The 15000-nt window shown below is 39.1% G+C and overlaps 1 protein-coding gene, 2 long non-coding RNA genes and 1 pseudogene across 6 annotated transcripts in view; 1 reads left to right on the top strand and 3 right to left on the bottom strand.

Annotated features, from left to right (window-relative positions):
• LOC138043577 (uncharacterized) overlaps positions 1-2817 on the bottom strand; it is a 4711-nt gene extending 1894 nt beyond the window's left edge. The window contains exons 1-2 of the long non-coding RNA XR_011131286.1: positions 302-2817; positions 1-91 (exon numbers count right to left, since the gene is read on the bottom strand). The exon at positions 1-91 is cut by the window's left edge and continues 1894 nt beyond it. This is a non-coding gene — a long non-coding RNA (uncharacterized lncRNA). The remainder of the gene's footprint in view (positions 92-301) is intronic.
• Positions 1-5347, bottom strand: part of LOC138043579 (uncharacterized) — a 12499-nt gene extending 7152 nt beyond the window's left edge. The window contains exons 1-2 of one of the 2 annotated variants that reach the window (XR_011131288.1): positions 4639-5347; positions 2824-2878 (exon numbers count right to left, since the gene is read on the bottom strand). This is a non-coding gene — a long non-coding RNA (uncharacterized lncRNA). The remainder of the gene's footprint in view (positions 1-2823; positions 2879-4638) is intronic. The other variant, XR_011131289.1, reaches the window with a different exon arrangement.
• LOC138043574 (uncharacterized) overlaps positions 1-8990 on the top strand; it is a 17484-nt gene extending 8494 nt beyond the window's left edge. For 2 of the 3 annotated variants that reach the window (XM_068889929.1, XM_068889930.1), the window contains exon 3: positions 7393-8990. In XM_068889929.1, the coding sequence (XP_068746030.1) occupies positions 7393-7449 (57 nt within the window). In that variant the 3' untranslated portion in view covers positions 7450-8990. Of the gene's footprint in view, positions 1-3617; positions 4444-7392 lie in introns of those variants that run through there. The other variant, XM_068889931.1, reaches the window with a different exon arrangement.
• A 131-nt stretch (positions 8991-9121) lies between these two features.
• LOC138040682 (uncharacterized) overlaps positions 9122-15000 on the bottom strand; it is a 7092-nt pseudogene continuing 1213 nt past the window's right edge.

Below are 15000 nucleotides of genomic sequence, written 5' to 3'. Positions count from 1 at the left end.
AACTGTATGAGGCGTGCCACCCGCTAGTTCAGATGGGTAATACTAGGATATCACAAGAAATTAACCAAATGGATTACCTGCATAGTTAGACCTACTTCTCAAGTTAAATCGAACTGTATGAGGTGTGCCACCCACCAGTTCAGATGAAAAATACTACACGTACATAGCATACAATAACAAATTAACTGCATGGTTACACCTACTTTTCAAGTTACATTGAACTGTATGAGGCGTGCCACCTGCCAGTTCAACTGAAAAATACTACATAGCATACTATAACAAATTAACTGCATGGTTAGACCTACTTTTCAAGTTACATTGAACTGTACAAATGTATGAGGTGTGCCACCCGCCAGTTCAGATGAAAAATATTACATAGCATACTATAACAAATTAACTGCATGGTTACAACTACTTTTAGAGTTACGTTGAACTGTATGAGGCGTGCCACCTGCCAGTTCAACTTAAAAATACTACATAGCATACTATAACAAATTAACTGCATGGTTAGACCTACTTTTAGAGTTACATTGAACTGTATGAGGCGTGCCACCCGCCAGTTCAGATGAAAAATATTACATGGCCAGGGTTTGAAATTTGCGAAAAAATCCAGTCGCAATTTTGCGACAAGATACGAAAATGTAGTCGCAATTTCGAAAATTTTAGTCGCAAAATCATCGCGCTGCATTGTGTTGTCAGCGGTGTAGCAAAACAAAATATGAGCCCACAATACTTGTGTTGAAGTAAACCGCTGAAAATGGCGAATGATAATTATTGAAGGAATGGAGTTGTGCACGCAACATCGCAGCGAAATTACGCTACAATTACGCTATCTTCAGATTGAAAGAAAACTCAAGGCGAGAAACAAAATAATTTTGTCATTTCTTCATTTATTTTAGTAAAAAGAGCAGCAAAGTGGCAACTGCTACTAATTCTTTTGTTTCGAAAGAGCGAAGATGAGAACAAGTCGCAAATTTGCGACTTCTCCAGATTTTTTAGTCGCAAAGGGAAAAAATTCAGTCGCAAATGCGACTGTATTGGTCGCAATTTCAAGCCCTGATGGCATACTATAACAAATTAAGTGCATGGTTACATCTACATGTACTTTTCAAGTTACATTGAACTGTATGAGGCGTGCCACCCGCCAGTTCAACAGAAAAATACTACATAGCATACTATAACAAAATAAATTGCATGGTTAGACCTACTTTTCAATTTACATAGAACTGCCTGAGGTGTGCCACCCGCCAGTTCAGATGAAAAATATTACATAGCATACTATAACAAACTAACTGCATGGTTAGACCTACTTTTCAAGTTTACATTGAACTGTATGAGGCGTGCCACCCGCCAGTTCAAATAAAAAATTTTACATAGCATACTATAACAAATTAAGTGCATGGTTAGTCACCTACATTTAGCGTTACATTGAACTGTATGAGGCGTGCCACCCGCCAGTTCAACTGAAAAATACTAAATAGCATACTATAACAAATTAACTGCATAGTTAGACCAACTTTTGAAGTTACATCGAACTGTATGAGGTGTGGCACCCGCCAGTTCAGATGAAAAATATTACATAGAATACCATAACAATTAACTGCATGGTTACACCTACTTTTCAAATAACATTGAACTGTATGAGGCGTGCCACCCGCCAGTTCAACTGAAAAATACTACATAGCATACTATAACAAATTAACTGCATGGTTAGACCTACTTTTCCAGTTAAATCGAACTGTATGAGGTATGCCACCTGCCAGTTTAGGTGAAAAATACTACATAGCATACTATGACAAATAATAATTAACTGCATGGTTAGACCTACTCTTCAAGTTACATTGAACTGTATGATGCACGCCACCTGCCAGTTCAAATGAAAAATACTACATAGCATACTATAACAATTTAACTGCATGGTTAGACCTACTTTTCAAGTTACATCGAACTATATTAGGCGTATCACCCGCAAGTTCAGATGGAAAATACTGCAGACTTTCCTAAAACAAATTTACTGCATGTAATTGAATACTAGTACTTAAATTACATTGATCTTTTAATGATTGTTGCCACATGCAAATGTGCTTATTAGAGAGCTATCACTTGTGTTTGATGTACATGTAATTACCACTGAAAGATTACTGACAATTTCCTCAGACTCAAGGGACAGTGAAATCTATCTTGATTTTCGTCAAAAAACTTACAGTATATGAACAGAGAAGTCACTGATTTTTGCACTGAACATCTCTCCCTTATGTTCATCCAGTTCAATGTGAGTGTGTACAGATAGCCAACGAGGTGCAAAGCCCCCCAAGTTGGCTAATCAAGATGTAATTTTTTCATATCCAACAATCATGAATGGAATAATAATGTTTTATTAAAAACGCCCCCAAAGTAGAGAGAACTCTTACCGACTTTATTGTGTAACTGTATATTTTAAGCTGACATGTACGGTTTCCATAATTTTGTAGAGCATGGTCTATTATGCGCCGATCAAATCGAAACGGGCATTTGACTATCTTCTGTGCCTGGGGAGTGAGGAATTTGGAAGTTTCGAGTTGATCGGCGCATTAGCTCATATACCACAATGAATTCTGTTATACGATGAATTGTGTCATACAATGATCAAGTTTTTGATATTTATTATACATGTACTATAGTTATGTATCAACATTAACATTGATAGACATCACAAAATCAACATACAGTCTCAATTCGAATGAGTGCACAAGACAATTTATCTTATTGGTCTCTGCGCAGTGTATGTAGTGTTTCCATGGTACTTTTAAAAATACAAGAGTTTCCTTAATAACGGTTGCCTACCTTTTAGAAAATCTCCACCTGCCCTGTTTAGCAGCCATAGACCTAATGTATTGCCCTGAAACAAAATATGAACATATAAAAACCCTACAAGGTCAGCTTCATGACCCGACATAATGGTTATGGTAGGAGCTGTGGAAATTTGATCCACTGGAATTCCTTGTTGACACCCTGTCTTACAAACTTATCTGGAAGCCTGTGACAACCTCCAAAAGTGTCCACCTTTCCAAACTGACCATTTTGTACATGTAATAAAATCAATAATAAGAACAAAATGCGATTTTGAGACGGCAATACCACATTACATTGACGGCTAGTTGGGAGAAAATATATTCCGTATTGGGCGGAGTCATGAAGCGACGGAGCCCAATACGGAATAGATTTTCTCCCAATGCCGTCAATATAATGTGGTATTGCCGTCTCAAAATCGCAATTAGTTTTGTATCGCGATCCATCATTTATAAGGATAAATAAAACTGTAAACTAATCAACCCCCGCCTGATCGAAATTTTAATTCTTTCTACCGGCGAAACGTATTTGTTTGTGTACGTCAGCAACCCAATTCAGTGCAACAAAGTCAATTTCAACATTAGAACCAATCACAGGCCGCAAAAGTGAGACGGCAACACCACGAAATATTGACGGCTCACGCATAGGCAAAACTATAAGAAGATCGCGATACTTATTATTTATTGTTGAATTTTTCATAATTTCGTATTGATGTCTGAATTAGTGTTTGAAGGGTACAACTCAAAACTACTTTTGTATTTCACTCATAAATTTGCTCTTTTTTTTAGGGTGCCTGGGCATAAAGCACTCAAAGCACTATTTAGTGAGATTTCCCATATCCAATTAAAAGAGTGGAGCAATCATGCCAAAAATTGTCCCTTAAAACAAACGTTTTGAGATATAACAATTCCTCAAGATGGCTTTTTGTGTATTGTTATGAATTAGATTAAGTACTCATCAAATAAAATGTGAGGTTTTGGTGGGAGAAATTGAAATATTAACTGCATCACAATATGATTGGTATAATTATTTAGATTGCTAGCTCTACTACGTAACAGTACATGTACATGTATGGTAGCTTTGTAATGTTTCGTGAAAAATGCTAGTAATGCAAATGCTTTTGAGTGGTCTACTACTCCACAAGACAATTGATTTTTTTTTTTTGTTAAGGATCACATACATGTACATGCAAACAAGCAAGTGACAAGTAACAAGCGAGAAAGCTTGTATACCATGTCATAGGAAATAGGTACATATCACCCTGCACAAGCAATGTGGAATACAGCCGAATATACGCTGCGCAGTTATTGACTGATTGGTTAAATCTTTTTATGATGTGGTACAAAGGGCTTCACATTACTGAACAAGTCATGTGACATTGTTTGGACATGAGAAAACAGTGAAGTACATGTAGGTATACAGGTGACAAGGGAGTAACTACAGAACAACCTGCCACTATTGTGTTCTTGTAGTGGCACCGTTTGAAGAACAAGGAATGTGCAAGTGGCGAATAAGGTCAATAAGGGGGTGGGTATACAGAGATCCATATATTAATCACCTTGTACATGTATTGTTATTACCTTAAATGGCATTAATACAATATAAAGTGAAACTATTAAGGGAGTAGGTCTGCAAAAGCAATGACTGTGCGTTTTGGCGAAAAATGACAAAATGTCCTAGGGAACAAGGCGACAGAAACAATTTTAGGGAGCAAAAAGCTGGGAACAAGTAAATTGGGGAAAACAAAATTTTAAAATTTTAAGCCATTTAAACCTAAATCACGTTTGTATCAGTAAGATGACGACTTACCGAAAACTCCTCCGGCAGTCTTTTGCTTTTCGGATCTTTTGAATCTTCCCGCCCATTTGCTAACTGTAGTAGCTGTTCGGCCAGGCCACCCTTGTTTCAAACGTTCGTAGAACAACTCCGTTTACGTTTTGAAGAAGGCCTCTATTTTTGTCATGAAGTCTTCACCGATTAACCCTTTCGGAGACTGTCTGAGCTCGAGGTTGAATCATGTCACTGGCGTGTATCTTTGTGGCGAATGCTGATACCCGTGGACGACCTTCTGACCTGAATAATGTCGTTGCCCTTTCTTCCGTATTTCATCGATGCTTACTGGGTTTATTTGGTGGAATGTGTGCTATTTCACCCGCACAAAATATTAAGGAATCGCAAAGATCCAATTCTAATCGTCGAACAACCAGGGAAAAAGAGAGGAAGAGCACATTGATCGCCCGCGCGAATATCAAACCGATGATTCAAACGGATCTCGTTCCCAGGGCCTTTGCGGCGGGGCAATTCAAAATGGCGGACAAAGTTGTTGAATCATGTAATTATTGTGAAATGTCCACAATCCTTCTCTCTGTGCCAACATCCAACCACAACCCGTTGCGAGCCCAGTGCGATTCCTGGGGCGCTTTTATTTTGTGTGGAAAAACTGGGGAGAATTTTCTGCTTAAAGGAGCAGAGCAAATTTCCTCAATCAAAATATGGAGGAGCATGGTAATGGTAAAGGTAAAGTCTTCTTACTAGCCTCTACTACTTTCTCAATCTCATTCTGTGCTGGGTATGACTCCTATATCGAATTCACATGTTATTTGCATGTTATTTACGAAGACCTTGCTTTACATGTCATTTGCACTGATTCATCCCAGCAATTTACATGAAATTTACACACAAAATCACTGTTGCCCCGTCCACACGTATCCGGAGATTTTTGTATCCGCAAATTTTTTTATGCGGATACAAAAATATCTGCGTCCACACGTAGCGTATACGAATCGTATACGACCGTCCGCACGTATCCGATTCGTATCCGGACCATCCTCGGAGACCCAGGGGCAGTCAGTCGAGACGAGACGAGAATCGGGACTGGCGTAAAGTTTTCAAGTAAGGCGAGAAGAGCCCCTGGGAACATACCTTTAACGGACGAGTTCCAGAGCGAATTAAATTCTGATTTTCTGATTGGGCGGAAATTTCTGCAATTGTCTTTTTTCCGCCCAATCAGAGAACCTCATACAATGAAGTCAGATCGTGATTGCTTATATCAAGTGATGGATACTACATCAACGGTCGCCATTTTTTATCTATCGCTCTCCTTGTCTGGCTCGCAAAACACTAACAGACATACCATGCAGCGAAAATTTGGGTCGCAAAGGGACGCGCAAGATGCAAAATTCAACCAATTCTACCTAGAAGATTTTGTTACGTGGGGGCAATTTTCTGTACATGTGTAAAATCAAAATGCTTGGTCAAAACACCCTCGAAGAGCCGACTAGACTATTGCAAGGAAAGGTACTAGTCGTGTTTTTGTGTTTCGCTGCTTAAATATCACCGGCGCGAATTAATTTTGGTATAAGCATTGCTATCGGCCGCGCAGATTGCAACTTGCAAATTTATCGTGACGCATTTAACCTAAATGCAAAGGATTTGTGTATTGCCTCGCTGTTAAATAAAGTTTTGCAGGGATCAGCCTAAAAGTGATTTTGTGAATTGTTGCCGTCTGTGCGGCATAGTGCGATGAAACAAATGTTAAGCTGACGATTTCGTAAGAATTTTTGAGACGTGTGTAGCCAAACAATAGCCTGCGATGGAAGGCTAAACCCCAAGCTATTTGTGATGCTTGCAAGTATGGAGTACAACATGCTTGGAAAAATCATGAAAAAAACGCGATTGCAGCAGCACTGAAGCGGAAGTTTCATCCCTGACATCTTGTCAAAGCGACAAAGAAACAGCTACTGTCGTACAACGAAAAAAACCAAGGTTAAAGACTTGTATCTGAAGCACGAAGGTGGAACGCTGGGGGATCATGTAACATGTGTTTTTGAGCCTGAATTGCCTGATGATTAATCTAATTGGAAAACAAAAAAAAGTGAAGCAAACAACCAAACCTCTGTTTGTCAGTGTGCCCAAGTACAAGAAATAATGCATGTGTAAAGGTAAAAGGAATATTTGAATGGAAAGGATGCAGCCAGTGTACACACATGAACATTGTTTTTCTGTGTGTAAAACTGAAACAGAATTTGTTTTTAATAACTACCAAAAATTGATAGCACAAGTTAAGGTTTTGTTTAGTATTATTTTTTAATGAGGGACAGGGTTTAACATCACAAAAATCATACATATCAGTTAAATAAATTGCAGCAGCATTACTGTCGCGTGAATCCAACAATACCTTATGATGCAAATCATAGGATTAGTTGCGAATTCTACTGGCGACCTTCTTGTTGGTAATGGTACTGATGATAATTCACCAGGCAGTACTAAACAGTTCAATCACAACGAAGCATAACTTATCACAAGAGCAAACTATGTGTGCAACTTGGAGAAACAGTTTTAAGAAAAATGAAAGGGAATAAAAGCATTTAATTCCATAGCAAACTTAGTACCATACATCCACATTTACCATTTTTGCAGCAAGATATTAGATAAATACACTTGCCAATAACAATGAAGCGGTTCTACTGAGAGAAAGATAATGGCTCCTGAAAGTTTTCAGGTGAAAAACACATTGCATGTAACTAATTAACTAAAGTTGTATTATCATTTTTTAATTCTCAGGTTCTTTATACAGTGGGAATACAAAGCAATTCTGAGACAGTTGACATGCGACCTTAAAAAGTCTTCAAATTAGCCTTTAATTAAGCCTTGTTCTCATTCCTGACATAACATAATCAGTCGTGTGGCCTGCACGACAAAAAAGCTGCAGCAATCGCTTGTTAATAGCACCAAAGAAGGAAGGCCAAAGATTGCTCAAAAATAAATATTTACTTTGTGTTGAAGTTAACATCTCCTCAAGATCTAAGGGACTTCAGATGGTAAAAACTGTCAAAATTAATGAGTGACAGAAAGAAGCTCAGACTCTCTTTAAAAGAACTGTGTCGACCAATGATGTTAAAATCAAGGCAACCTTATGACCCTGATTCAATTGGTACAGCTTGGGAATTTTGTTGACGGGACGAAATAGTATAATAGGGAGCTTAAGATCTACGACGGCGACGTCGACGAAAACGTCACCTCAAAATATAACTTTGCTCTAGTAAAAGTCTTTCGCGATTATTCCATCTCGTTCACGTCATACAATGTGGGCGAAGTATCCTAAAAATAAATTGGTACGAGCGGTTTCAGAGTGAAAATAGAGAATGAAGGATTCTCTGTTGCATGCTAACGTTGTCGTCAAAACCTAAAATTTAGTGATTTCACGTCGTCGTCACGCAGAGAGCCGCAAAAATATGAGCTAAAATCCGTTGCGCACGTGCAGCACGATTATTTATGCTCTTTTAACCAATGATATCATTGTTTTGCGGCGTTGTCGTTGACGTCGTCGTCGTAGATCTTAAGCTCCCTAATGTCAGCTGTACAACACCTGGTTGGTCCTTAGCTCTTTCTTGGTCATACAAGGAAGGTCCTTTTTTTTCTTTTTTTTCTAGCTAATTGGTTTTTTTTGTGTGTGGAATTTTAAGGCTTTAAATGTGTTGCATCTTAACTTGTATGGAAAGGTTGCAAGGTTTACTCATACCAGTAATTAAATAACAAATACAGCTCTAATGTAAGATACAACCTTCAGAGTACTGTTATTGTAATCACAAAATGTTAAATGGACAGAGAAACCATCTTTACAGATTAACTCTGGTGGGACTCTTTTCAAAGTTGGTTTCTGTTTTGCACCATACCTGATACCTGCAAAGGATCTGATTTTTTGCACAAGAGTTGCTAGATGTTTGACAGAACAAAGCCAATTGAAATTTTTTGTTGATTTTAAGTAAAATTCTACATTGCAATAAAGTGAAAGTAAAATTAATAAGGAGTTTTCAACACTTCAAAAACTCAGAATGCGTGTTAATAAGATAACAGTGAATAGAAAGATTTGTAAAGCATACAATAGCTACAAAAAACTTGCATAATGCAGTCTGCAATTGAGAAAAAAAGATATTGTACATGACCTTGTACAATTCATTAATTATTCATGAGGGTGCAAACCAATCCCAGCACAGTATTCAGATCACATGTACACAACTGTAAACCCCAATACAAATCAACTGGGGTTGATGAATTATTAAACAGTAGAATTAACTTTTGATACAAACTCCTGCTCAGCTAATTAGTATTCATTAACTTTTGATACAGATCTCTACTGATTAAAATAACAATACTTTGCATTCAATTTAATGTATTCATTTCACAAGTATGGACGTTTACAATGGCTCGCCTATCGGCTCGCCATTGTAAACGCCCATACAGATCTCCCGCTCATATTTTATCTAGTACTACATATTCATTGCATGAATCAAGATTGGTCCCCATTCAAAAATTGACGTCACATTTCTTTTGATATTCAAATTTGCCAACCACGGAACAAAAGAAGTCATTGTTTCAACAGCCAATTAGGTTCTGGTTGGCATATTAATAACAATGGATGACGTCACGAGAAACATCGCTATAGACAGACAGGTATAAAGCTTGTATGTGATGCTCAAATGCACGCTTTATTCAAGTTCAAGTTTTATTTATTTACAAGAAACAAGTTGTTACTAAGCTAGGCTTGCAAATAGCGAGAAGCTAAGAAACAAGTTGTTACTAAGCTAGGCTTGCAAATAGCGAGAAGCTGATCGTGGCAAGCCCGACTGTTGACGAAATTATTTAAACATTTTTTTTGTTTTTCACATACAACAACAACATGTAAACATTACTCTTTGTGCTTTCAAATATTTAGAAAGTAGAAGAACTTACATGTAGGAAAAAAAGAGAAGAAAGCAGTTTGGGTAAAAGAACAATATGTAAAGAGGAAAACTACAGACTATACTTAACCTCAGTTGGAAATTTAATTTTTCATCTTGCCAATTAAGGTATCTATATCGGCATAAGAGTTTTCAGTTTCTAGAATTTCAATTAGTTTTGTTCTAACAGTTTTCTTAAAACTATGATGCTGAAAAAGGCCGAAGGCAATGCTTAGACATGTCTGGCCCATGCAACAGAAATGGAGTAACTGCAGAATACCCCGCCACATCGAGTATCTTAAGAAGCTGGCTACGCGGTACGCGGAAAGAATTAAAGTCAAGATGGCGAAGTATCTTTACAAGCTGGCTACGCGGGACGCGGAAAGAATTAAAGTCAAGATAGCGAAGTATCTTTACAAGCTGGCTACGCGGTACGCGGTACGCGGAAAGAATCAAAGTCAAGATGGCAAAGTATCTTGACAAGCTGGCTACGCGATACGCGGTACGCGGAAAGAATTAAAGTCAAGATGGCGAAGTATCTTTACAAGCTGGCTACGCGGTACGCGGTACGCGTAAAGAGTTAAAGTCAAGATGGCGAAGTATCTTTACAAGCTGGCTACGCGGTACGCGGTACGTGGAAAATTTTAATTCTAGTGTACCCTAACCCTAACTGAACCGTAAAATGAAAGCTAAAATTTCAAACTAGTGCTTAGGCTTAATCAGTAAACGAGTGCTATATTCTTCAGACGGTCTCCGTAAAAAGAGTAGTTAACCGAACCGTAAAATGAAAGCTAAAATTTTAAACGAGTGCTTAGGCCTAATCACTGAAACGAGTGCTTAGGCTAATAAGTAGTGATTATTTAAATAAAATCACCAATGTTAAAACTCAGAAAAATGGACAGATCTATGCCGAGGTACTTGCTGAACTTAAGAAGAGATGCAAGTCTAGGAATGAAAATGTTTCCTTTACTGTACCCCAACTTAGATCAAAATTTAAAAAGCTTGTTGCAGAATGTAAGCGTGTAGCTTTGACCACCAAAACTTCCACTGGGGTGAAATGATTCCAAGATGACAAGGGTTACAGTAACTGGTTCAATCAGTTGTTTGAAGTTGTCAAAACACGTGACTCTTGCAGACCAGAACTGGCTGTAGAGCCATCAGCATCAAGAGAGGAGGTAACTCAGTCAACAGAAGATGAGGGCAATAGTGTATCTTTTCAAGACTGTGTTGGTAAGCAGTTTGTGCCTGTGAAATCAGCTCCAACCAAGAAACTGAAAAAAGAAGACCCATTGGTTGAAGCTATTCACTTCATGAGGAGTGCAATTGAAAATGACCCCACAAAACAGCTCATCCAATTCTTAAAATCAGATATTGAGAAATCAAGAGAGCACGAGGTCAAACTTTCCAATTTCTTTTAACACATTCCAACCCTAACCCACAGACACAGTATGGATTAGCTAGTCATCATCAGGGGGGTTATGTTTTCCCAAGTGGCATTAACCAAGGTCTTTCTATGCCTGCCTCAAATTTTGCTCCTCAGTCTGATTACACCTTGTGGGAGGGAAACTACAGGTCATTTCAACCAATATCAGTTCCCCACATGGCACCGTCCCCCTCTTTGTCCACAGATTCAAGTAACCCAAGAGTTTCTCCCATAAGTTTGAGAGAAGGGAATGCAAGCCCCTTTTATCATTATATGTAATATCTCACTCAAGGTGACGTTAGTCTATAACATCAACTTAAGTGAGGCTAAAACTTAGAAACAAAGCTGAATTCTGATTGATCTGCATGGGAAATGTAATCAGGACTTTTAAGAGAAACTAAGAGGATTTCTGAAAGGAATGACAAAAATTATGTTGTACTGAATTCTGACTTCCAGCAGCGGAATTTCTATGCTCATAAAGGTTCTTTTGATTCAAACACTTAACCAAAACTTCAAAATGAACCATGTAAATGTTTATTATTGTTAAATGAAAAGTGACCAAACAAGTTGTGTAGTTGAAATTAGTATTACTAAGAAATAGATGGGCCTTGTAGTCCAAGGGCCAAGAAAGGAAACGTTATGTCAGTTTTTACAGCTTTACGTTTCCCTGCAGCTGGTAATCACTGTAAGTTTGGTAGTATTGTTGTGTTGTAACCTTCAGTTGCATAATAAAATCATTTTACAAGTCTGGTGATTTGTATTATGGTGATTATTTTTCTCAGATGCAATATCAGGGAAAAAAACTCATATATATTTTTATTCATAAAAGAGAGTCTCCTAAACTAACAGGAACCACACAAAACTACAGAAATTTAAACTTTCTACCGAGGCTAGTGCCTTGGTTCACCTTTTTCTATTCATGGCCCTGATTACAAATTCTCTTTGTCCACTTTTAAAAGTGAGAAGGTAAAAATGAAGGTTGTGATACAGGAGGGGTTATCAAGAACTATTTCTTACAGCCAATTGTTTAGACAGCTAGGAGTGAAATTTGATTGCCACCCAGTTGCATCCATATCATTTCACATGATAACAAGTCTTCCTACCTATCAAAATTAATAGCTTACATATAATGAAACAAATTTTCTGACAATCCTTGTGCCTCATCTTACATCCTCTGTGATTCCTACAAGTCATAACTCAACACACTTCTTTCATAAAGTGTAATCACTGTTACCGGTACATCTACTTTGGTAGAATTACTGTATGATAGATGAATAAACTTAAAACCCAGTTTAGGTCTGCTTACTTGATGATACCAGTTTCTTTCTCTAACCAAAATGTCTCAGCAAGAGCATCTCGAACAAGTAAACCTTGATAGCAAGTGTCTTTGATCTTCTCACATTCCCTCATTTGAAGCAGTTCCCTTACCTTCGCCCTACTGCGTCTCTGATTGGTGACCGGGTCAATTGTCAAGTCCAATTTTCTTGGCAATGTTTTTTGTATTTAAGGCGAATGGCTGGCCCCCCGGTAGGGTGAGTGCAATGGCCGCCAGACATAACGACGAATCCGTCAAACACAACGGTTCACCTCAAACGGGGGTGCACCAACACGCCAACTTCGCCTGGGAATCGAACCCCGCCCCTACCAACAATTAACAAAAGACAAACAGACAAAACGAAGAATTGCATCTAGGAGATGCCTCGCCTGACTTACACTCCTAAATGACAATTCGACAAAACGACAAAAAAGACTCAAAAACACCTAGACAAACCAAAACGAGCACGACCCAGCACAAGGGTGAAGAGTGTCCAATAAAAGGCCACCCGTCAACAGACTCACCCAACGCCAAGACGTTGGTTCATCCCAGAAAAACGGCCAGGGCACGCAAACACAACACAAAACCAGAACTTAAATATGAACAACCAGAGCATCATTTTGAAACGAAGCCACCACACCACGAGCACCCCACTGACGGACAAAATAAGGACGACGGTGGTCAGACCGGAAACGACGGAAAAACAAAGGGACATTAAACCGAACCCGAGACTTCACACGCTCCATAACATCAACAACCGAGGGACGAACACCCCTAAAACGAAAATCATTCCGAGTCCCCCAAATACAAAACTTGCAGACATTCAACATTCAAAAACCCGAGGAACCACAGGCAACTCATCAGCCGAGAAACCAAAAAGCGCATGACGAACCAAGATAGAAGGACAAAGAGGAGAAGCCAAGAACATAAGTGATTGAAGCCACGACAGAACACTGACAGCCAGAGGACAGTGAAAGAACAAATGAGAAAGAGACTCGACAGGAGCAGAACAAAAACAAGCAGTAGAAAGAGCATAACCAAAACCAGCAAGCCTCTCGGCCGTGTAAAGGACCTCATGTGAGACTTTCCAACATAAATCAATAACAGGACGATCCAAATCAAAAAAGAAAAGCTGACGCCAAGTAGAAGACCAATAAAGAGAACCAAACAAAGGAAAGAACTTCTCCTCACAATGAGGAGAGACAGCATTCACTGGAAAACTTGAACCATTTACAGACTTCAAAAAAGTTGGTAATATCTCTGTTAAATGTTCACATTTAAGCAGACTTCGTAGACATAGTAGAAACAGGACAAAAATCAATACCCGAACCAATACCCAAAGAAGACGCCGTAAGAGATCCTTTACACGCCCGCCAAGCAGTCAACAGAGAACGATAAAACGGAGGCAGAGAATCCGGAGAAAAACAAAGCGGAGCAGAAAAAACAAGATGCGGAGGAGCGGCAAGCCGGGAAGAAAACCAAAAAACCATGAAAGAGACCCAAGAAGACGGAGAAGAAACAAAACGACGAACCCACTGAACATGAAGAGCCATAACCTTACACTGAAAATCCACGACAGAAAACCCACCCAAACAAGAAGGCTGAACCACAACACGACGAGCGACCAAATCCCGCTTACCGCTCCAGAAACATTTAAAAATTAACGTATTTAATTCAACACTGACCCACCGGGGAACATGGATAAGAGAGGCCACGTACCACACACGGTAAAGGGCCAAGGCATTGATAACAAGTGCCTTGCCCTAATAAGATAACGATCGCTGACGCCAAGAGTTCAAAGCATTTTCCACCGCGGTGATACGCGGCCTCCAATTGTCCTCCGCCAGATTGCCCGGACCCAGAACAACCCCCAACACCTTCACCGACGACCAAGTAATGTTAACCGGTGAGTCAGTGCGCCCACTCCAACCACCCAACCACAAACCTTCGCATTTACCATAATTTAATTTAGCCCCAGACTCCTTCTCGTACAAAGAATAAACATCAAAGACAGCCAAAATACCAGGAACAGAAGAAACAACCAGCGTAGTGTCATCAGCATAGGCAGAGACAACAGGCAAAGACCAGAATGAATCTGTTTTGTAAACACAGCAGAGCAATCGGAAATCTACCTCCCACTCAGGTAAATTCAAGAAAGTAATTAAATAAGGATTTATTATAGCGCTATAAAGAGTAATTTTAAAAATGCTCTTTTGTTTTAGAATGCTCTTCTGAAGCACGTTGAGAGGGCGGTCCTGCAAGCAGGAATCTGGACAACAAGTGATGCAAGTAACCAGGATATTCCTTATCCAGATCGATTTGGATGGAAGAAGATTGGGGACACGTGGAAACCAGTTTGGATAACCATTCCAGAGGTCTCAAAGGCTTGTCAAGAGCTGATCAAGTGTTCATGCAAATGAACTCGATGTAAATGTGTAAAGTATAGCTTGCAGTGCACACGGCTCTGCAAATGCAAATGTAACCCCGACCAGCAGTGATGTTCAATACATCTGAGTCAGTCTGAACCTCAATGAAATGTGAACTTTTTACGCTACTTTTGGAGTTAGCCTCACAAATTACTAAATTGAAACGTGTGACGCGGAAAAAGGCAGTAATGCAGCACTTAGTCTAAGGTTCTGACTGTTTGGTGTTTAACTAGGTCCGCATTAGGTGAACAGTTTGTGAGCTTTAATTTCACTTGTAGGTCTATGCAA

Source organism: Montipora capricornis, chromosome 3 (assembly GCF_036669925.1).
Source record: "Montipora capricornis isolate CH-2021 chromosome 3, ASM3666992v2, whole genome shotgun sequence".
Lineage (NCBI taxonomy): Eukaryota > Metazoa > Cnidaria > Anthozoa > Scleractinia > Acroporidae > Montipora > Montipora capricornis.
The sequence above is the reverse complement of the archived record's forward strand: the minus strand, read 5'-3'. Positions and strand labels throughout refer to the sequence as shown.